This window comes from Chrysochloris asiatica, unplaced genomic scaffold, assembly GCF_000296735.1.
Source record: "Chrysochloris asiatica unplaced genomic scaffold, ChrAsi1.0 scaffold00116, whole genome shotgun sequence".
NCBI lineage: Eukaryota > Metazoa > Chordata > Mammalia > Afrosoricida > Chrysochloridae > Chrysochloris > Chrysochloris asiatica.
Window position 1 is genome coordinate 6956644 of NW_006408634.1, and position 22498 is coordinate 6979141.

The following is a 22498-nucleotide window of genomic DNA, read 5'->3' on the forward strand; positions in this document are numbered from 1 at the left end:
GGCATGGCCCACTGTGTACATTCTAGGATTTGCAACCCACCAAGGGCTCTGGAACCCACCCCCTGAAAAGGGAACAGGCTAGGTTTTCTCAAACCTTTGGCATCACAGGGTAAAGGCCAAACCCTGGGCCAGGCTAGTGGGCGTGGAGTGGTCTCTGGAGTGCAGAGGATGAATCTGGAACCCGAGAAAGGCACAGTGTTGGTAATTCTGGAGTGTGGAGACTCCTAGCGGTTGACCCGAGCGTAGGGGGGCGTGGAGGAGGCGGGGTTGTGGATCCAAAAGAAGGTTTGGGATCTGGAGTGGGGTTTGGAAATAACGCCCTTCTGCGTCCACCCTCTAGAAGAAGGGGGGCAGTCCCCGATCCAGGCTAGGTGGGTCGGGGTGGGGGTACCTAGTTGCGCTCCTCGCCCAAGGAACTGGCGGGGCTGAGGGGCTCGCTGGGAGTGCTGAGGGAGCTGGAGGGCGCAGTGTCTACTGAGCCGCGCTTGCTCCCGCTGGAGGTGCAGGAAGCACGGGGCGGCCACTCTGGGGCGCGGATGTTGCGCCTATCTTTGGCAGCCTCCACTTCCTCATCATAGCGTTCACCGTCCTCTTCCCGCGGCTCTTCCCGGGGCTCATCCTCGTCCTCACTCAGGTGTGGGCTCGAGTGTCGTGACAGCGAAGGCGATGGTGGCACCGAGGCCGGTCGTGGGTAGCGGTAGCCCTGGGCCTGTGTAACAGGTGTGCATGTGTATGGGCACAAACTGCAGGAAGCGGGACAAGAGGGGCTCCCAGGCAGCCTTGGCCAGGTTCTAGTGCCTACTCTCCTTCACAGGCCTCTCCACCCCCTCTCACCTTAGACCACCGGGTCAACTCACCGCTTCTGTCTCCTGGGGCTCGTAGGTGAAGTGCTCAGGAAAAGCCTTTGCCAGGGCCATGTGACGGGCGGACATATAGTACTTGAGGGACAAAGAGAGCCACCGTCAGGTCAGTTGGAGTAGGGACTGCCCCCAGGCAGAGGTGGAGGGGGGACAATTCCTGGTTTTACCTCTTTCCTGAGTGATGCCGTATGCAAATTATCTTTTGGCTCCACCCTTTATGTAGAAAAGGAGCCTTAGTGGAGCTAAATCAAAAGGTTGGTGGTTGGAACCCACCAGTCGCACCTCGGGAGAAGGACGTGGTAGTTGGTTTCCCTAAAGATTACAGTCTCCGAAACCGTGTGGGGCAAGTCTACTTTGTCCTGTGGGATCACTATGAGTCAGAATCCATTGGCTAGTAGTGGGTTTTTGTGTGTTTTATGGAGATAACACTGCTCAGAAGGGGCAGCATCTCAGCCCTTACAACCAACTATTCTCAAAGGGATTCACATTAGGAGGGCCTGGATGAGCGGGAGAAAAAGCCAAAAAGATCAAGTGTATAACTCATGTGACATAGTATTCCTTATCATATCAATGAATTGAAACGAAGGCTATGATTTGTTGAATGTAAAACTGATGATCTGCTCTATATGTAAACTATCACTCAGGTCACAATAAAAAGTTAAAAATCACTACCACTGACTCAGTGACCCTGTAGAACGGTCCCATAGGGTCTCCAAATCTGTAAATCCTTACAGAAGTGGACCGTCACATCTTTCTCCTTTGGACTCTGGTAACGTAGTTACGAGTCGGGCTGCTGGAATCTCAAGGTCAGCAGTTCGAAACTACCAGCGATTCCATGGGAGAAAGATGAAGCTTTCTGCTCCCAGAAAGATTTACAGCCTCAGAAAACCCTATGCAGGGTCACTCAGAGTCAGAAGCGACTCCAAGGCACACCACTACCATCACCACCACCAGTGGGACAGAGCTACTCACCTTTGGGATGTTTAACCACAGACAACTAAGGCTCCACCTTTGGCCACATCTCTATGCTAATGAGAAGAACTCCCCAACCAATGAGGTTGTCCTGGAGGTTCCTTTCTAACTTGGAGGGCCAACTAGAAACCAGAAGAGACAACAGGGCCCTACCCGGCCTAGGTATTTCCAATCCAGCAGGTCAGAGAGGCGCTCTGTGCGATTCCGCTGGATGATGCGTTGACGCCGGCTCTGCTGGCAGAAGCTGTAGAGGAAGGAGGTGAGCTGCGAGCAGGAATCATCCAAGCTGCGGAACCGCCGGTCCAGAATGTAGATGCCTGCCAGGGCCAGGATCAAGGCTCAGAAAAAGGATTGGAGAGGCCCCTTTTACTCCGCTCAGGACTGGGGCGTTTCCTTCCCTAGGGACCCAAGAGTCCAGGGCCCTGTCCCTCTTCCCATCCTCTGTATTGCAAGAGTCCTAGTTCTCAGCCCCTTTCCCGAGTCTTGGGAGTATGGGCACTGACCGTAAGCCGAGGGATCTGCAATGTGCTCCTCCATGAAACAGCCGAAGCCAGAGAGGTTGGTGGAAATACTGGGGATACCCATAACGGTGCATTCAGCTGCCGGAAGGGGAGAGAAAAGGACCTTTTAGCTTTCCCCTCAACCCCCATCAGGACTCTGGTGCTACAGTGGGTTAAGCGCAGGAAGCTAACCGAAAAGTCAACCATAAGCAGCAGTGGGTTGTTGCTCCCTAGGAGAAAGACAAGGTAGACTGCTTCCACAAAGAGAATGCCTTGGGAAAGCCTATGGATCCATTAGTTCTACTCTGCCTCATAGGGTCCCTGTGACGTATAAAGGACTTGATGCAAAGGTTTAATCATTACCAAAGCAGATCGCCAGATCTTTCTCCCAGGGAGCCACTGTGTGGGTTTGAACTGCCAACCTGTCAGTTTGCAACTGAGCATCTAACCCTGTACCACCAGGGCTCCTGTTGTAAAGAAGCCTGGGGTTCAAAGAGGGTCCAGTCCTTTGTCCCAGGATCTACTGGCCATGACTAGAACCCTGCCACCATGTTGTCACCCTCCACCCCCTGAACTCACCTGGCGTATAACCCCAAGGCTCATAGTAAGAGGGGAAAACCCCAAGGTGGCAGCCACGTACAAACTCCTCGTAGTCCACGGGGAGCAGGGGACTGGTGGACGACAGGAACTCCGGGTGGAAAATCACCTGGCAGTGCAAAAAAAGCACACTCAGACGGTGCACCCAGTTTCTCTCCTCTTTGAGATCTCAGAGCAGCCCAGAGAGGGTGCTGGGCTAAATTCACACAGCAAGTTGGTAGCAGAGCAAACATCTGGACCCAAATCTGTCTGCCTTGAAAGTCAGGGTTTTGTAGTTGTTTTTAGATTGCATTTGTTTCCTTGTTGTTGAAAATATACACAGTAAAACATACAATTCAATGGTTTTTCATGTATGTGCAAGTCAGTCACATTGACTGCATTATTCAACTTGTACAGCCAGCCATTCTTGGGCTCCTTTTCCAAGTTGTTTCTCCCCCACTCCCAGAAACTCACTGCCTCCTAAGCTTCTTAGCTAATCTTCTGAATTACTGTTGTTAATTTGATCCCACATAGTTCTTAAAAGAGCTTGCAGCTCAGGCAGACATGCTTGCTTGTTAAGTTAAACTGTAGTTTTAAAAAGACTTCAGGTAATATTTTTGGCTTAAGGTTTAAAGAGTACCTCAGGGCAGTAGTTTCATGAATTCATCTAGCCTCTCTGGCTCTAGCAAATCTGTATTTCATGAGAATTTTAAATTCTGTTCTGCATTTCCTCCCTTTAGATCAGGATTCTTCTGTTTTTTCATTTTATTTTAAACATTTAGGATTCTCATGTAGAATTTTCAATCAAATGTTTTATAATGGTAGCTGGACACCATCCAGTTCCTTCTGGTCTCATGACAAAGGAGGCAGTGGTCCATTGAAACCATCAGCCTAGCCACACATTCCATGTGTGGACTTCTGGTATGGCGCTGTAGGGTAGGCACTGGAGTATGAAACACAAAGTTGGTGGTTCTTATCTACCAGTTGCTTGGAAACCCTGTACAGGGTTGCTATGAGTGGAAATTGACTCAACGGCACTCAATAACACACATTCAATATCTTCTTTGTGTTCCTGACTCTCCTTTTTCTTCTGTTGCTCCAGACGAATAGAGGCCAATTGTTATATCTTGGACCAGGGTTCTTTTAGAAATGTGGCAAGACCTTTACTAAACTATGGGGATGGGGAGTTTGAGACCTGGGATCTTCTGCCCCCTGCCATGCCCAACCCAACCCTGACTAGAGCTCTTACCTTGACCCTGTCAGCACTACTATTGAAGAGGCCAATTCGGCGGATAGTGGTCAAGATAGGGTCTGAGGAGTCATCCAACATATTATGTGTACACACAGGTGGAAAAGACTGCCGCTGTGGGGACAGACATGGATTGAGCATCAGGAAGGAGCCAGAAGGCGCCCTACTTCCCCATGAACCTGCTGACCAGCTTAGAGCCCAGAGGTCCAATGAAACCACAATCCCCACCATACTGTGGGGCAGCAATCTCAAAATGTTGATGGGAATTATATATAGCATTCCTTCTTAGCTCGAGATGTAAAGTTTATATTCTTTTTACACATCCAAGATCCTAAAAGAAATGAGTGTTCCTAAGATATTTTTGTATCTTAGTATTCCTAAGATAAGAGTCCTGGTATGGCGCTGCGGGATAATGCGCTGGGTTGCAAAGTCATTTGAACTGCAAGATTGGTGATTCAAGCTCACCAGTGGCTCCTTGGAAACCCTATAAGGGTCACAATTGGTGGGAACCGACTCAACAGCACTTAACAACAACATATTATTGAGGCAAAGCTACAGTGTTAACAGGCATCTCGGATTGCTGGGAGTTATAACTGTTTTGTTCTGGGTTTTCAGTTCTGACACTAAAAACCCCCAAAGGAACTACAACTCCCAGCATTCCATGAGGTCCAAAACAGGCAATATGAGAGCAAGCCTCTGTAGTTTTCTTATGATAACCCTGGGTCTCTTCATTTGCAGGTGCCCTATAGTGTCAGTCCTGTAATTCTCCCAACAGAGGTCCAAACTCCAAATGAGAACAAAGTCCCTCAACTGTAGGCACTAAAAGAACTCTCATTCTCAGAAGCGTCTGGGGCAAGGGACGTAGTATTAGAGCAAAAAGTGGTATGGTTACTGGGAGTCATACCTTTCATAATGTGTTGCTCTGATGGATTTTCTAAGGAGTCCTGGTGGGTTACACATTGGGTTGCTACCCACAAGGTCAACAGTTCAAACCCACCAGAGCCATTCCATGGATGAAATATGAGGCAGTCTTCTTCCATAAAAACGTACAGTCTCAGAAAACAAAAGTGGCAGTTCTGTTCTATCATAAGTGCTGCTATGCATCAGAATTGACTCCGTGGCAGAGTGTTTGGTTTGGGTTTGATAGATTTTCCTCTCTAAAGTTTGTCATACACTTAATTCCATTATTCTACAAGTTTAAAGAAGCTACAACCCTCTGGGGTGTATGGGGTTCTGACAGTCAGTAGAATAAGAAACCCCAGGGACTGCTGGGAGTTTTCAATGTTCTCTTCACCAGGGAACACTGGCCCAACAAAACTACAACCCCCAGAAGTCTCTGAGGGCAGAGGTGAAACCAATAGGCAGCAAGGCCCAAAGACAACTGGGAGCCATAGTTCTCCTTTTGTGACTGTCCTTTCTAAAAGGCCTTTTTACCCTTTGTCCACTGACCCCAAAGACCCAGAGAAACCACAAAATCCTGGTGATCTCTGTGGCCGAATGAGTCATAGGAAATCAGGCTTCCTTAAGGGCTTCCAGGAATCGGAAGGTCTACAAAGTTAGCTCACACCTTTTTTGTGGGTGTCAGTATTAAACCTCCAATCAGAGCCCCCTGGTAAAGCAAAGCTCCCAGCTAACATGGCAGGTGCTTCTGGGGCTCCTGGGAATCACCATCTCACTCTGCTCAAGAGTCCAAACCATACCTGCGTGGCAAAGATGGCTCTCTTCATCATTGTGAAGTCCTCTTTGTCTAGCATCTTGTTCATGTCTGGGAGGCTCCCCCTGCAGGGTGGGTGGGGAAATGCATCTTGGAATGAGGTGATGAGAGGGTTTGGGACTTGAGAGGGCACAGGGCTGTGGACAGGGCACTTACACTAGCAAGGATTCGTAAAGCTTCCTCCCGAACTTCTCCTTTACTGTGTTGGCTGTGTCCCTGGAAGGATGAGAATGACAGCATCACATAACTGCCATGTTTTGTTTGTTGTTGTTGTTGTTAAGTGCCTTCGAGTCGGTTTGACACATAGTATCCCTATAGAGGGTTTCCGAGGAGCAGCTGGTGAGCTTGAACCGCCAACCTCACAGTTCATACCGGCCTTGCAGTCCAGCGCATTAACCCATAGCACCAACCAGGTAAATAACATCATGATAAATGGAGAAAAGATTGAATTTGTCAAAGACTTCATTTTGCTTGGATTCACCATCAACACTCATAGAAACAGCAGACAAGAAATCAAACGATGTTTTGCATTAGGCAAATCTGCTGCACAAGACCTCTTTAAGGTGTTCAAGAGCAAAGATGTCAGTTTGAAGACTAAGGTATGCCTGACCCAAGTCATGGTATTTTTAATAGCCTCATATGCATGTGAAAGTTGGACAACAAATAAGGAAGACCATGGAAGAACCGATGCATTTGAGTTATGGTGTTGGAGGAGAAGATTAAAAGGACCATGGACTGCCAGAAAAACAAATAAATCTGTTGGAAGAAGTACAGCCAGAATGTCCTTAGAAGCCAAGAGGACCTTAGAAGCCAAGACTTCATTGCACATACTTTGTACATATTATCAGGACCCGGGGACACAGGCCCTGGGAGTCTCTGCTCCCTCATGCCTGGCATTGGCTGTGTAGCTCAGGGCAGGTGGCTATCCCTCTCTGACTTCAGTGATTCATCTGTCTACGAGGTGGGTAAAATTAGAAGTGACCTCACAGGTTTTTGGTGAGGTCAGGATAAAAAAGGCACAGTGCCCGGCACACTGTGAGCCTTCCAGAAATGTCAGCTATTCTTAGGCCCTGCATTAGCTCAGGAGTTGGTGATGCTAAGCCTCAGTTGATATAAAAAAAAAATAAAAAAGTGAAGCAAGTTCTGAGGGGCACATGGATGCACATGAGTAAGGCTGCAGAGATTGTCACCATAGTCCCCGCTGTCATCACTCTGTCCACAATCTCCCATGGCTCTGGCCTCACTCTCTACCCCTCAACCCCTCAACCCCTCTGCTTGTTGTTTCGCCAATAGGCAGCCCTGCCTCAGGGCTTCTGCAGGAAATGCTGTTCCCAGCATCCTCTGCTGGTACAATCATTAAGCAGCGGGCTGCTAACCAACAGGTCAGTGGTTCAAACCCACCCAGGGGCTACACAGGAGAAAGACCCGGCAATCTACTCATATAGAAATCCTATGGGGGCAGTTGTACGCTATCACATGGGGTCATTATGAGTTGGAATCAGCTCAGTGGGACACAGTAACAACTCTCTCATACTCCTTAGTCTCTGCCCAGTGGTCCTTTCTCAGCATGGCAGTTCTGTTTCGAATTTAATCCTGCAATAGCCGCTCTGGGAGAGAAAGAGGGTGCTATCTGCTCTTGTAAAGATTTTGTTGTTGTTATGTGCCGTGGAGTCGGTTCCGACTCATAGCGACCCTGTACAGGGTTTCTGAGGCTGTAAATCTTTACAGGAGCAGAAAGCCTCATCTTTCTCTCGCGGAGCGGCTGGTAGTTTTGAACTGCCGACCTTGAGGTTCACAGCTCGATTTGTAACCACTACGCTACGATTTAGAACCTCGGAAATCGCTATAAGTCAGAACCGACTTGATGACAATGGGTTTGATTTTGGTCTCGCTGAGGGTCTGCTCTTCAAAATGTGAGCGCCGTGAGGGCATGGCTTGTATCTTTATTGGTTCCCAGCTGGGGTGCCAGGGCCTGGATTTGCGCCTGGCAAACAAGAGGTGCCCAATGAATGTTGCTGTTAAAAGCTGCAGCCAAGTTAGCCCTTGACCCATGAGGATACAATGTATAACGGAACTAAACACGACTCGGTCCTGCGTCATCCTCATGATTGGCTAACAGATTGGACCGCTGTGATGTACAGGATCTTCATTGGCTGATTTTTGGAAGCAGGTTGCCAAGACTTTCTTCCTATTCCCTCTCAGTCTAGAAAACCTAAACTCATGGCCCTTGAGTGAATTCCAACTCACAGTGACCCAGTAGGATAGAGTAGAACCACTTGTTAGGGTTTCCAAGCCTGTTAATCTTTCTGGGAGTAGACAGCCTCATCTTTCTCCCTCTGAGCGGCTGATGGGTTTGAACAACTGAACATTGCAGTTAGCACCTCAGTTCTTAAACCAACTGTGTATCCGGGGGGTCTCTTTCGTAGTCTCTGTTGAAACCTGTTCAACATTATAGCCACATGCAAGCCTTCACTGGCAGATAGGGGGTGGGGAGTGGGGAGGGAGAGGTGTCTACCCATGATGTATCCTGGCCAGAAACACCACGGCCTTGAGCAATGAACATCAGATGGGTTTTATGGGTGGGCAAACTGAGGCTCAGAGAGGGGCAGTAGTTGTCTATAGTCACACAGCCAATGAGGGCCAATGGCATGAGTAGAATCTCACCTGTGACCACTTACTGATCTCCTTCCCCCTCCTCCCCTCCCACGGAGGTGTCATAAGCAAGTGACACCATTCAGAATTGGTGAGGCTGGTTTATCATGTGAAGGATGACTGAAGGGACTCTAGGAGCAACAGTGAACCCAAACTGCACAGCTGAGGTGGAGACAGGCTGGGGTCCTGGGCTGAGGCCTACTGACCAAAGCTGCTTACGGACGGCTTGGCCCTTCAGGGATTCCACGTTGAAATTGTTGGTCCGAGCTGGCATGATGAAGAAGGTGACCACCGTCTGTTCACTGCCATTCACCTGGGGCAGAGAGAAGCAGGGGGTCAGCATCATGTGGGAGAGCGTGGAGCCCACCCCATCTGTGCCTTTTCCCATGAAGGAGAATTATAGGACAGTATTACCATCCTCACTGTGACTCTGACCTTCCTTCCGGTTCTTTGGCCATCTCACCTTGTGGGCTTCCCTAGCCCCACCTCTTGATCTCTGCCTCCCCCTCTGTAATCTGTCTAAATTCATGAGGGATAAGAGTCAGGATAGGATCACATTCCCAACAGAAAAAGATGGAAACAACCTAAGTGCCCACCATTGGACGAACAGATAGACTATGGTCCATACATACAGTGGAATACTATGCAATGTTAGAAGAAACCACGACACACCTCATGATCTAGCGTGGGTGAATCTGGAGGACAGTATGCTGAAGTGCAGTAAGTCAGTCATTAAAAGACAAATGTTGCATGAGATCACTATTGTAAACAGTCAAGAAAAGGTTTACACACAGAAAGAAATGTCCTTTGATGGTTACCAGGGATGAGAGGGGGAGGAAGCATGAGTAGAGAGTAGATGGGGAGCAATGCAGGTAAGGAGTAAGGCGCTATATAATAAGGGGGAGGTTGGCGCAACATGATCAATGGCAAAGAAAGGTGCACAAGAGTAAAAGATAGCAAAAGTAAATACTATTGTACGCACAGTTATAATAATAAGTGATAACATCTCCGAGTAGATGTGTACATAGGTATGCAAGCTGGACAGATGTAGGAATGTGAATAGGAGTATGTTGACATTGTTAAATGTTGCCAGTTGGTTCTGGCTCATAGCAACCCTGTATAAGGTTTCTGAGGAGTGGCTGGTGAGTTGGAACCGCCGACCTAAGGGCGAGTGTTTATCCTTCAGTGCCACACCAGGGCTCCGTATGAGGTTTGGCAGGGGAAATTAAGAGAATTATTTTAAATGAGAAGAGCAAGCACAAAGCTGGTTCCTATGAGGTAGCGGTCAGGTGCATCTCCACCTTCCCACTTCTCCGTGATTTCTGACACCACACTCTCCCCACTTTGCCATCTCTAGTTCTCTGGAGCAGTCAACAATTCATTGCGAAGGCCACACAGAACTCAGCAAAGGAGTAGAGAGTGTCGTAAGGGGAAGAGCTGGTGTCAGAAATGTTGAAGGAGTTGGGAGAGCAGGAGTTTAGTCGACTTCCGCCTCTTAGGAACCAGCTTTCTGTGGATCTTGGTTCCTATCCCCCAGGAATTTCAACTCTTCATGATGCTACATGACACCCTCTCTCTGGGACTCTGCCTCTCAGTAACATACGGATTTTCGTATCCTCCCTGGACCCCCTTGCAGCTTACAACTTACTCTGAGTAGATAGTTGAGCCTGGCCAAGGCCTCCAAGAAGATGTCGGCTCCCTTATTGGAGAACTCGTAGCGGCCGGCGATAAAGAAATACAAGGTCTTGTCCAAGTTGAAGTCCAGGTGCCTGAAGAAGATGCAAGGCAGAGAGGTAAGCCCAGTAGCCTCACCCTCAGCCTTGGCCTTAAGAGTATAAATCGCAGATATTATTACTGGGGCAAAGAACATCTTGGATAATGTGGAGGAATCAGGAGGTCTCCTGAGAACTGTGGATCCTTTTTCTTAAGGTGGAGATTTCCTTCAATATACAGCCTATTGATCGATCACACAAGAATTCAGGAAGCTGAGCCCCCAGTCCCCATCTCTCTCAGACCCAGCAATCTGGGCTCCCAGCCCCCTCCTTTCTAAGGACCTAGATACGTGGCCTACGTACCCATAAAAATGGCCCCGCACAAACTCCTGGATTCGAGCCTTGCTCTGGGCATGAAGGTTCTGGAACTCATGCATGGCAGAGAATTTCTTCACATTCAATCCATTGGGGGTCACAATATCTGGGATTTGGGGGAGAAGGTCCCATGTTTCATTTCTTCGTTTACTCATTCAGATCAATGATGAATGAATAAATGAAAAAAAAAATCTCTTGAAATTTCTTGATTTTTATAGCTCTTCTGTGAGGTCCTTTTGTGATCCAGCTATTCGGCTACCCAAATGCTTTCTTGCTCTAAAGTCTTTCCTGTGTTCACAAGCTCAATTACAATTGCCATCGGCCCTTACAACTGGCTAATGAGATACTGAGCTGCTCCACATTGGAGCTTCTGGAAGCTGTAGTTCTTTGTTTCCTCTATTCCATCCTGAGATGGGGATGCTTCATTCCAGGATATACCAGCCTACCTTCAAGCCTATTTCAGGGGACCCTTCCTCTCTTCATAGATATGACAGAATAGCAATGTAAAACTGTAATACCCATTAGCTCTTATGACAAAATTCCAGGAGCATAAGGGCCTTCTGCGAACTGTAGATCTTGCCTTATGTTGATTAAGAGTGGGTGCTATGGGTTGGGAAAAGAATGCCTAGTCCCAACCTTTTTCTCAAAAACAAAGTCCACTGGCTTTCCATTCTTTTTCAGAAGACCAATATCTACAGTAGCCAATGGCAGAATTTGACTATTTCTGAAAAATTAATATCAAAGAAACTACATTGGTCATTAGCCTCCAGTGTGTACAGCCAGGTAGCCTCAGATGCAGGTCACTACCCTAGGACCTCTGGGAAATGTATTTTTAGTCCTTACAATAAAAGTGTTTTTTTTTTTAGCCTGTCCCAAGCCATCGCATATTCAATGGCCTTTAATGCATGTTAAGGATGAACAATGAAAGAGGAAGTCAGGAGAATAATTTACAGATTTGAATTATGATGTTAGAAAGAAGAAGACTGAATGTGCCATGGACTTCTAGAAGAATGAGTAAATCAGCCTTGTAAAAAGTACAGGTACAATGATTCTTAGTAATAAGAATGGAGAGACTGTGTCTTGCTTATTTTGGGCATGACATCAAGAGGGACCCATTGCTGGAGAAGGACATCATGCTTGTTGGAGAATGAGCAAAAAAGAGGGAAGCCCTCAGTGAGCTAGACTGACACAGAAGCCACACCAATGGGCTCAAACATATGTATTATCATGAAGATGTTGCAGGACTGAACAATGTTTGGCTGTTATGCAAAAGGCTGCTAGGAATCAGAGCTGACTTGATAGCACTTAACAAAACCTTGGCAGAGACAATGGCCTACCTCTGTCGGGTCCAGGGACCCCAGGCCAGGCCTTACCTGGTTTCCTCTTGAGTAGGTGCTGAGCCTCAATGGCCGTGATCTGGGACACAGTGGTGAAGACATGGGCACAGTGGGCAGCTGCCCGCTCCATGCAGTAGCGGTGATAGATCTGCCTGTCCCCTGCTTCCTTGTCCACGTTGAACTAGGGGGGGGGTGTGGAAGTGGGGGAAGAGGCCCGTCAGCTTACCAGGACAGAGGAAGAGTAGACTGTGGATCCAGACTCCATGGTGCTAGGGAGGTTGGAGCTGGCAGTTGGACTTCTGGGTCTGAAGGAAGAGGAGGGGGCTGGGACTTCCAAGTTTGAGGGAGGAAGAGACTGGGGATCTGAACTTCTTGAGGTCTGAGGGAGAAGAGGATTGGGAGCCTGGACTCCTGGGTCTGAGAGAGGAGGAGCTAGGGACTTGTATTGTTGGGTCAGAGAGAGGAGAAGGTTGAGCGCCTGGATTGCTGAGTCTGAGGGAGGAAGACTGGAGACTTGGACTCCTGGGACTGAGGCAGGAGGGGCTGGGGACTTGGATGCCTGGGTCCCAGGCGGAGAGTACGCTTGACTCCTCTGGGCTGTCCTGGAATTCTCATGTCTCCCCCACGCCCCAGATCTGCCCCACTCCCAGCTCACGTTCTCCAGGTTATTGTAGAAGTCCACGGCACCAGCACATAAGTAACGCCCCAGCAGCGTGGCATGGGTAGTGAAGATAGTAGCCACAGGAAGCCGCCGTGCACGACACAGGCAGAGCCCAACGCCTGCCAACCACTCGTGGAAGTGGGCAACCACGTGATGCTTCTCCTCGCTCTGGGCCAGGAACTGTGCAAATATAAGGACAGGGGTACCGTGTCTCCATGGGTGTCATTGTGAGAACTGGAAATCCCCAGTGTGGACAAAGAAGCAGGGGAGAGATCAATCCATCACTGCTATCGGGTGGAGGAGGAAGCTGCCCACCGCCGAGATCCCATTAGACGAGGCAGCTCCAGAAGTCGACAGGAGCTGGTGTTTCTTTGGTCAAGGCCTTCTAATATCTAGGAGATTTGAACAAAAATAACTGAGGTTTTAGTGTCCACAAGTCCTGGACACAATTCTGTGATAACCTTTATCTTGACAAAGATCAGCCTTCTTTCTATATGCAACACTGGCACTAGGACTACAATTCCCAGAATGCATTAGGAACAGTCAGTTCATTACTGGTCCAGAGCACTGAGATGAGGTTTTTGAGCCTTCTTTAAAACCTAAAAGTAAGTTTTGTTGTTAAGTACTGACTCACAGTGACCCTCTATACGGTTATCAAGGAGTGACTGGTAGGTTTGAAAAGCCAACCTTTTGGTTAGCAGTTTAGTGCTTTTCAGGAAGTGAGAACCCCAAGTTATTGTTCTCAGATAGGCTGGGGGTGTATGTCTCCAAACACCCAAGGTCCTACCTGACAGCTTATGTTCAACTGCACTAGAGAACTACAACCCCCAGAATCCCATGCCACATGTCTTCCTTAAGTGAGAAACATTACCCAGTCTTGTACCAGTCTCACAAGTGTCTATGTTTAAGTCCATTATTACAGCCATTGTACTGGTCCATCTCCTTGAAGGCCTTCCTTTCTTACTTTACCAGGGAGCGTGGTGGACTGTAAACCACAAGGTCCATGGTTTGAGCCCGCCAGCTGTTCCAGGCGAAAGATGAGGCTTTCTGCTACCACAAAGATTTAAAACCTAGGAAACTCTATAAACAGAGTCGCTATGAGTCAGAATCGATGCCACAGCACTTAATGATGACTCGACTTTACCAAGCATGATGTCCTTCTCCAGGGACTAGCCCCACCTGATGACATGTCCAAAGTACATGAGGCTAAGTCTCACCAAGCTCACTTTTAAGGAGCATTTTGTTTGTACTTTTTCCAAGAAAGATTTGTGGGTTCTTCTGGCATGTATGTATGCATATTCCATATTCTTCTACAACACCATAATTCAAAGGCATTAATTCTTCATTTCTTCAGTCTTTCACATTAATGGTTTTCTTAACACTTTGAAGAGGTCTTCTATAGTAGTTTTGTGCTATACAATACACTGCTTGATTTCCTGATTGCTGCTTCCCTGGGCATTGATTGTGGATCCAAGTGAAATGAAATTTAGACAGCTTGAATATTTCCTCCGTTTTTCATGATGCTGCTTACTGGTCCAGTTTGAGGATTTTTGTTTTCTTTATATTGTGAGGATTTTTGTTTTGTTTATGTTGAGATGTAAACCCTAAGAGCTAATGGCTCAGGAGCCAAATAATTGAAAGATTGGTATGAATGAAGCTGGGGTTGGGCATTTCAGTCTATGGGGAAAGAAGAGGCTGGATTCTGGATGTCCATGTCCTCAAAGGTCAAAGCTAACCCCAGGATTAAAAGACCTACAACTCCCATAATGCCCTGGGAAAGCCCACCCAACAACCCTCTGGCCCAGGGGTTGATGGGAGTTTAGTTTCTGGGCTGGGGCTGAAAGGAGTAAGATGGGGCTGGCAGTGGGGCCTACCTCACCCAGGAACCAGGTAGTGAGGAAGCCAAAAAGGACAGCATCATTGGCCTCACGGTCGTACCAAGGCACCCCGATGTTGCAGGTGTCCCAGAGCTCCCCTTTCCAGCGCTCCAGGGCCCAGGCGGAGGCCCCCACATCCAGGAGCACCACCAGAGGGCCCCCCTCGATCAGCCAGCGTCCAAAATACACCTAGGGAGACCCACAGAGAGCTTCAGGACTTCTGCCATCAGTATCTGTGCATCTTCTATCTGTAGGCTGATGTCTGAGACTCTGAGACTCACAGCCTCAGTTCTCTCCCCATCTGTGTTTGGATCTGCTATTTCTTACTTGCTGCTTCATTTCTCTATTGTTAGGTACCACATATATATATATACACTTGTAGAGAGGTTCCAAGGAGCAAGATGGTGGGTTTATCGCCAACCTTATGGTTAGCAGTCCATTGCTTATCCTACAGTGCCACACCATTTCTCTATGACCTGCTGGCTTTCCCAACTAGAATCTTTTTCCCATCTTCAATGCAACATTTTCCCCCACCCTTCGTTTTGTTTTTATAACTGCTACCCTTCTCTCCTCTCCGGAGTCCTGCTGTGGCGCTGTGGGCTAATGCATCAGACTGAAAGTCATTTGAACTGTAAGGTTGGTGGTTCAAGTTCACCAGCTGCTCCTTGGAAACCCTATACATGGTCGCTATGGGTCAGAATCGACTCGACGGCACTAAACAACAACAACCCTCCTCTCCGAGCCCTGATAGCATAGTGGGTTAAGTGATGGACTGCTTGCCACATGGTGAGCAGTTTGGATCCATCAATCACTCAGTGGGGGAAAGATGAGGCTTTCTGCTCCTGTAAAGATTTTCAGCCTCAGAAACCCTATACTTAACAACAACAACAACAACCCTTCTTTCTTCTGCTACCTTCTTTCTCTTCTTACAACCCATATTTCTTGCATCCTGTTTCTGGGCCTCTACTGTCTTGGGTTTCCACCATGCTAATAATTTCTCCTGGAGTCCCTGAGTGGTGTACACAGTTAGTGTACTCGACTGCTAACAGAAAGGTCCGTCCAGAGGTTCCTCAGAAGAAAGACCTGGCAATTGATTTATGGAGCACATGTCTAAGCTGACACACGTGGGATTGTCTTGAATGCAAACCGACTCAATGGTTACTGGTTTTTAATATGTCTTTTACCTGCTGCCATATTTCTCTCACCTACCATGAGACTCGGAAGAAAGATGAGGCTGTCTGCTCTTGTAAAAATTTAGTCTCGGGAACCCTAAGGACTAGCTCTACTCTGTCCATAAAGAGGTGCTGTGAGTTGGAATTGAGTTGCTATGGTTCTTACCGCTAACCTGCTTTCTCTCATTGCTACACGTTTCTTCTCCTGGCCGTTTCCTCCACCTGACTGTCCTCACTGCCACATGTCTTCCACCCCATAGCCTTGCCTCTATCTCTTTGGTCATATATTTGTCATCTGTTGCTTCTTTTCTCTGCCTGCCGGCCCATTTTGCACTCAGTGGTTATATTTCTAGCACTGCCTGATTGTTTCCATGTCCCAGGCCTGCATTTTCCTGCCTCCCTGCTGCCACATTTCTGCCCCTGTTGCTTTCCTCCTGAGACTATGGCCTCTGTCTGGGCCTGCGGCCACAGTTCCCTCCAGCCAAGTAGTCACACTTCTCCACGACCTGGGGGAGCCTGACCCCAGGGCTCCTCCCCCTTCCAGTCCCCCTTCCAGCTGTTGTCTGCCCTTTTGCTGGGGGCTCTATTCTTAGGCCCCCAGCACGTGGGAAGCAGCTGCCCTAGGGGAAGGGCTCGGCTGCCCTGAGGTCCCCTAGGGACACTGTCCAGCCTGACTGGACTCCAGACCCCACCCCAAAGCAGAGGCTGGGAATAAAGGACCCCTCCTCAACCCTAATGCAGGTCTATGCCTTTACCATCCTGTCTCAAGCTCTGTCCTTGAACCCTCTATTGGGGTGCGCATCCTTCAGTACTGTCTATCCTGGGGCTATGAGTTTCACATCTGCTTTCTTTAACTCCCAGATCACCTCTCTGTCCATGTCAGACTTTCTCCCTTGGCTCTATCGGTCTACCTCTTCTCTCTTTATTACTCCTTCTTCTAGATCTGAGTTTCTCTCTGAAAACAGTCAGCTACCTATTACTCAAGCCTGTGGGACCACCATCACCTCTTGGGTTCCTCTGTCTGTCTAGCCTTCTTTCTCCTTCTGCCTGCCTGTCCATCTCAGCCTCACAGCTCGGCTGTTTACGTTACGACTGCTGCTAATAATAATAATAACCATGAGGTTAAAACTCACATCAAGTTCATACACTTGGGATCTGGAATTTTGAGAAAGACTTGATAATAATTAAGTCTCCATCCTTCCAACAACCCTATAAGGTGGCTGGGACTGGGACTTATATATTCATTAGCCAAGTTCACACAGTCAAGAAGTGGAGAAACTGAACTTGAACTTCGGTTTCTGGAACTTGGGTGTCTGAGCACCTGTCTAAGCCAGGCTCTGTCTGGCCGTCCATTCAGCTCTTTCTCTCTCTGGATCTGACATCGCTGCCTCTTGGATCCATCTTAGTCTTGTCTTGTACCCACGGTTCACATGTCCCTCCATCAATGTCTTAGAGCTTGGGGTCCACCCACGTACTTCAGGGACACCCTGCATTCATCTGAGTGCCTATCATTCCTTCTGCCTGGGGAGCCCTGGGTCACACTGGATCTCTGTCCCTCCCTCTCTGAAGCTGTCTAAGTGCTGCCCCTACCCTAGCAGTAGGGCTGGCCACCCACCCACCCTCAGCCGGACAATGTCCCACCTTGCAGCCCTTGTTGTTCATGGAGTCCAGGGTCCTCTTCAGGGCCGGGGTGGGAGGCTCGAGCAGTTCCACCTGGGTCCTCACTCCCTGCTCCGTGTATGGCCCCACCAGGTAGTAGTTGTCACCCCACTCGTCCCCTGTCACCTTGGCCTTCGTCTGCAGCACCGTATAAATGCCGCCCACTGTGGGCCCAAGATTGTGAGGGAGGGCCCCAAACCACAGAAGTCTGACGCTGTGGGACCTGGGGCAGGGTAGGGGGTGAAGGGGCACTGGGAACCCAGTCTCTGTGGTTGGGGGAAGAAGGGAGTGGGAAGCCAGACACCCAAATCAGAGGGAGGAAGGGCTGAGGGTCCAGACTCCTGGGTCTGAGGGAGGAGGGGGTTAGGCTCCTGATTCACATGGAGGAAGGAGCTCTGGGCCCAGTTGAGGGAGCTGGAGGCCTCGACTCCTGGGTCTGCAGAAACAGGGTGCTGGGCACCTGGGTCTGAGTGAGGAAGGGGCTGGACTTTTGGGTCTGAGGGGGGTGTTGAGGACTGGTCTCCTGCATCTGGAAGAAGTTAGATCTGGGATCCCAGAGCTGAAGGTTCCCAGGACCTAGATTTTCCCGCATTCTCTTTCATGCTCCAGGATACAAGGCGTTGGAGACGCCCTCTCAGGACTCCACCTAGATCCCCCCTCCTCAGTTACCCAAGAGAAACCTGGAGAGTCACTCCCTACTCCATAGGGACCCTGTTGACCTGTCCCCCAGTCTCCTCTCCCTGACTGGAGACCCAAGTATCTGGAACCCTGTCTCTCCCAAGATTCTACCCCAGACAAAACACCTCACTGAGCCCAGACCCTGACTCCACATTTGCTGGCCCCCTCCCATGCTCCTCTAAGATCCAGCAAAGCAAGTCTCCAGCTCCTTCCTCTCTCCCTGAGGAGCCAGGTCCCCCAGCTCCTAGGATTCCAGCCTCAGCCATATCCAAACCCAGAACTTTAGGTCATGGAAGCCCAGGACACAGAAATCCAGGCCCCCAGCCACTCCCATGCTAGGGCCCAGCCCCTGCCCAACTTAGGACTTCCCAGTCTTCCCCCATAGCCATACAGTACGCATGTCCAAGGCCACAGGCTTTTCTACTCCCAGGAACCCAAGCACAGGCCCTGGGCTCCTTCAGAACCCAGGATTCCAGGCCCCCAAAGCTTTCCCATCTCCAACTCCCATGCCTTCTCTACTCTCAAGCAAGCTTCTTCAAAATCACCCACGAAAATTCATGCATCTCCCCCAGATCTCTCCCTGACCAGGGTTACAAAGCTTAGCCTCATCCCCCTAAAGCATGCTTCTTAACCACCCCCTACACACACTTCCCAGATTTGCAATCAGAAGTCCCTCTCCCCTCCCTCCTCCTCGATCAGGTTTCTCAGAAGCCAACCAACAGGATCTAGGAATCTATCATTTTTGTTCCCTCCACCCAGGACCCTGGACCTGGGACACCAGCCTTCTTTCATCTCAACATTCGGGTGACCCACCTCTCCTTCCAGGGCCCAAGAGACATATCCCAGCCTCTTCCCAAGGGCACAGAAGTCAAAGGCTTCTTGCCCAGGACCCGAGAGTCACGTCACATAACTCCGTCCCCGAGCTCCCGGGCCCCCACCCAGACTGCGACTGCCCTCTAGTCCAGGGCCCGGGAGTCTGGCGCGCTCACCCTTATTGGCCACTTCCCAGGCCACCTCGAAGAGCACCGTGTTCTCCAGGTTGAAGTCATCCTCCCAGTCCTCCAGTCCTGGCAGTGAAGACAGGGACAAACTGCGGCTCAAAGGCATGACTGATTCGGGAAAGGGACTCCGACGGCCACAGGTGGAGGGCCCCGGAAGTGTCCGGGAAATGCACCGGGCAGGGAGTGGGAGCGGGTAGCTGATGCCCAACGGGAAATGTGCAATACTCCTGGCTTCCTATTGCGCGACCGCACCCCCAGCTACACAGAGTCCCAACCGAGGTCGGCGGCGGCCGCAGCGTCACTGAGCTTAGTGGCTCCCCTGCAGTGAAACCTTGCGGCCGCCAGGAGGCGGCGCCCGCCTCCCGGCCAACGCTATTGGTCTGCGCCCGAGGGCGGGGCTCCTGCGTCTCCTCCTTGGTGAACCAAATCGGGCTTGCTTGGGAAATTCACTGCCTTAGCCCTGGACTTGAGTTTAGGAGGGCGGTGCTTATGGCCGTGTCAAACGGAATCGATTGGTCCCTACATCTGTCCGTCTGAAGCTGGAGGGCCCCAAAGTGGGGAGAGGAGGGAGGGTGGGAAAGGAGGAACTAGAGCGTGGAGAACGTGTAGTGACTCAAGAAGGGTTAAGAAATTTGCAGGCAGCTCGGCTAAGCGTACTGGGGAAAACGAGGCGGAGTCAGGAGGCTTTAGGGAGGGACCCAGAATCTCCAGCACCCGACCCCCAGCTCATCCTCGATGGGTAGGAGGGGCCGAAGACGTGACTCCACGCCCCCTCCAAACAGGATTTGAATATTTATGAAGAACAAGCGAGACCTCTCGTTGACCTGAGAGCCTAGAGGGGCCAGAACACCTCGTTCCTAGAGCGTTTCCGCTTCCGCTGAGACATTGGCGGTTAGTGAGCATCATGGCAACCGTGGTGAGTGTCGGAGCTCCTAAAACGAACCCGCAGCTCTGAGTCGGAGGAAGGAGGGGACTGGAGGCCTGGACTCCTGGTTCTAAAGGAGGAGGCGGCTCGGGGCCCAGACGCTTGGGTCTGAGGGAAAAGGGGATGGGGGCCTGGACTCACAGGTCTGAGGGAGGAGGGGCCGGGGGTCTGGAGGCCTGGGTCTGAAGGAGGAGAAAAGGAGCTAGAATCCCAGAATCTTGGATTGAATTGTCTTATCCCATCATTATTAATGGGAACTACATCTCCCAGAACCCTCTAGGGACGTTCAACGGCCAGTTCTGCAGTCCTTGACCCCCAAAGTTTGATGTTCTGGGCTTCTAAGCCATCAGAGAGTCCTGGGGTTTTGATGGTCCTTGGGTTCCAAGAGAAACTCATGGCTGGAGGACTTTCCTGTGTGCTTCAGAACGTGAAGTCACCTAGGGCGCCCTGAGCGTCAGGAGACTGTTGGGAACCACGAGGGAGTCAGTCAGGAGGAAACTGAAAGTTGGTCTTGGGAATGTTTCCGCCCTTTTCCTATTTTTAGCACTTCAACGTCTAGGCTGTTAGAATGAACGAATGCAAACTCCATGAAGGAGATCAAGTACGTGCTTGAGAAACATTTGAATAGAGAATGACGTAGGTTGAGGTTGAGGGCTGGATTTCCAGATGATTCCGCTCCAATGGTGACCTCATTCAAGATGGGGGCCTCGAACTGGTTCAGCCCACTTCAATCACGGCTGAGGGAGCAACACCAGAACAGATGCGGATTTTTATAATGCAGATTGATTGTAGTCAAAACTGGAACAGGGAAAAAATGATGACAGGTCTAGCAACCCTTCTTAGGGTAGCGAATTTACTGCACTGCAGTCAAATCTCTTGTCCACAGAGTGGGAAACAGTGGTGGCGGCTGACCGCCACTTTGAATGTGTGTCCCTCTTGGCTGTTTTGTGATAATCCTGTCTCCCTCATCAGGCTCCCAAAACGGTTCATTACACTTCTGAGTCTCCCATTCCAAGGCTTCGATCCATGTTTTTTCCATTCTAGTTGTTCCTGTCCACTCAAATTTGAAGAATTAAGGGTCTCTACTGGTTTTACTTCTTCTGGCCATCACTGACCCACTTTGAAGCCCTGGTCAAGATTGGTGAAGGATGGGAGAATGAGAATTGCTGGTGGCTAGGGGACATCTGCTGAATGGAGTCCACGCCAACTCAGTGTGCAACTCCATGTGTTTCATAGCAGAACTGTGCCTGTAGGGCTGCCAATGGCTGATTTTTCAATGCCTTAGTTTGAAAATGAACTTGATTTCCATGGGACCGGTGGTCATTGAAGGAGCACTGGTAGTACAGTGGGTTAAGCATTGGGCTGCTAACTACAAAGTTGATGGTTCAAATCCACCAGCTACTCTTGGGGAGAAAGATAAGACAGTCTGCTCTCAAAGATTTACAGCCTTGGAAACCCTATATGGGGGTTTGCTGAGAGTTGAAATCAGCTCACTGGCTGTGAGTTTGGTTCAGATCTAGCATGGTAGGAAGATGTGGCTGTCTGCTTCCGTGAAGAATTACAGCCTTGGAAACCCTGTGGGGCATTTAGACTGTCCTATAGGGTCAGGAGCTCTGGTAGCGTAGTGGTTACGAATTGGGCTGCGAACCTTAAGGTCAGCAGTTCGAAACTACCAGCCGTTCTCTGCGGGAGAAAGATGAGGCTTTCTGCTCCCATAAAGAAGATTTACATCCTCGGAAACCCTGTACAGGGTCACTATGGATTGGAACCGACTCGATGGCACATAACAACAACAACATAGGGTCACTGTGAGTCAGCGCCAACTTGATGGCAGTAGGTTGGGTTTTGGTTTAATGGCCTTCAAAGGAGTCCTGTTGGTGCAACAGCCAACCAGTCTAAGGAAGAAAGACCTGGCGGTGTGCTCTCCTAAAGATTGTGAAATGTTACCGAGTTGTTTCTGACTCGTGGTGGTGGTTAGGTGCTGTGGAGTCGGTTCTGACTCATAGTGACCCTGTATAGCGTTTCTGAGGCTGTACATCTTTACTGGAACAGAAAGCCTCATTTTTCTACAGAGCAGCTGGTAGATTTGAACTGCTGACCTTGTGGATAGCAGTCCAGCTCATAATCTACTACGCTATCAGAGTTCCTTAGTGACCCTATATAGGTGTTGTTTCCCCTAATTCAGTACATTGTTAGATTTTTTTTTTTAACCACCTCCCCACACGTTTAATTGTGAATTGAGTGAAGGTTTACAGAATAGATCATCAGCTTTACACTCAACAAACCTTATACTTTGCTTCACTGCATAGTTGGCGTCCCCTCCATGTACCAACAGTTAATAACATTTACCTCTATTCACTTCTTAACTCTATCATTCTGCCCTGTGTCTCCTGCTACCATTGTGTTTCCCCTCCTAACTTCCCTCTTGTTGTATATTGCCTGTTTCTCTCCCCTATTAACATAGGTCTATCTTCTAAGATATCTTCTAGAAATCAAATAGACTACATCTGTGGAAAGAGAAGATGGAAAAGCTCCATATCATCAGTGAAGACAAGACCAGGTGCAGACTGTGGAACAG

At 49.4% G+C, this 22498-nt stretch overlaps 2 protein-coding genes across 4 annotated transcripts in view; one reads left to right on the forward strand and one right to left on the reverse strand.

The window, feature by feature from the left end:
• Positions 1-291: 291 nt before the first annotated feature.
• On the reverse strand, positions 292-19298 carry GYS1 (glycogen synthase 1 (muscle)). Of its 3 annotated transcripts, XM_006868181.1 has the most exons (16): positions 18984-19298; positions 17299-17480; positions 14483-14674; positions 12603-12788; positions 11984-12128; positions 10599-10716; positions 10172-10292; positions 8730-8836; positions 6028-6087; positions 5858-5936; positions 4158-4271; positions 2912-3038; positions 2336-2431; positions 1986-2149; positions 858-938; positions 292-709 (listed from the first exon to the last, which is right to left on the reverse strand). In XM_006868181.1, the coding sequence occupies exons 1-16, from the start codon at positions 19099-19101 to the stop codon at positions 392-394; spliced, it is 2208 nt and encodes a 735-aa protein (XP_006868243.1). In that variant the 5' UTR covers positions 19102-19298; the 3' UTR covers positions 292-391. The 3 variants fall into 3 exon arrangements, with proteins under 3 accessions (XP_006868243.1, XP_006868245.1, XP_006868244.1); XM_006868183.1 differs by lacking the exon at positions 17299-17480; XM_006868182.1 differs by lacking the exon at positions 14483-14674 and having other exon boundaries at positions 18984-19101.
• Positions 19299-19887: 589 nt separating this feature from the next.
• The window catches only part of RUVBL2 (RuvB-like AAA ATPase 2), a 16407-nt gene continuing 13796 nt past the window's right edge, over positions 19888-22498 (forward strand). Inside the window, exon 1 of the mRNA XM_006868184.1 lies at positions 19888-19911. Coding sequence (XP_006868246.1) covers positions 19900-19911 — 12 coding nt within the window. The 5' untranslated portion in view covers positions 19888-19899. The remainder of the gene's footprint in view (positions 19912-22498) is intronic.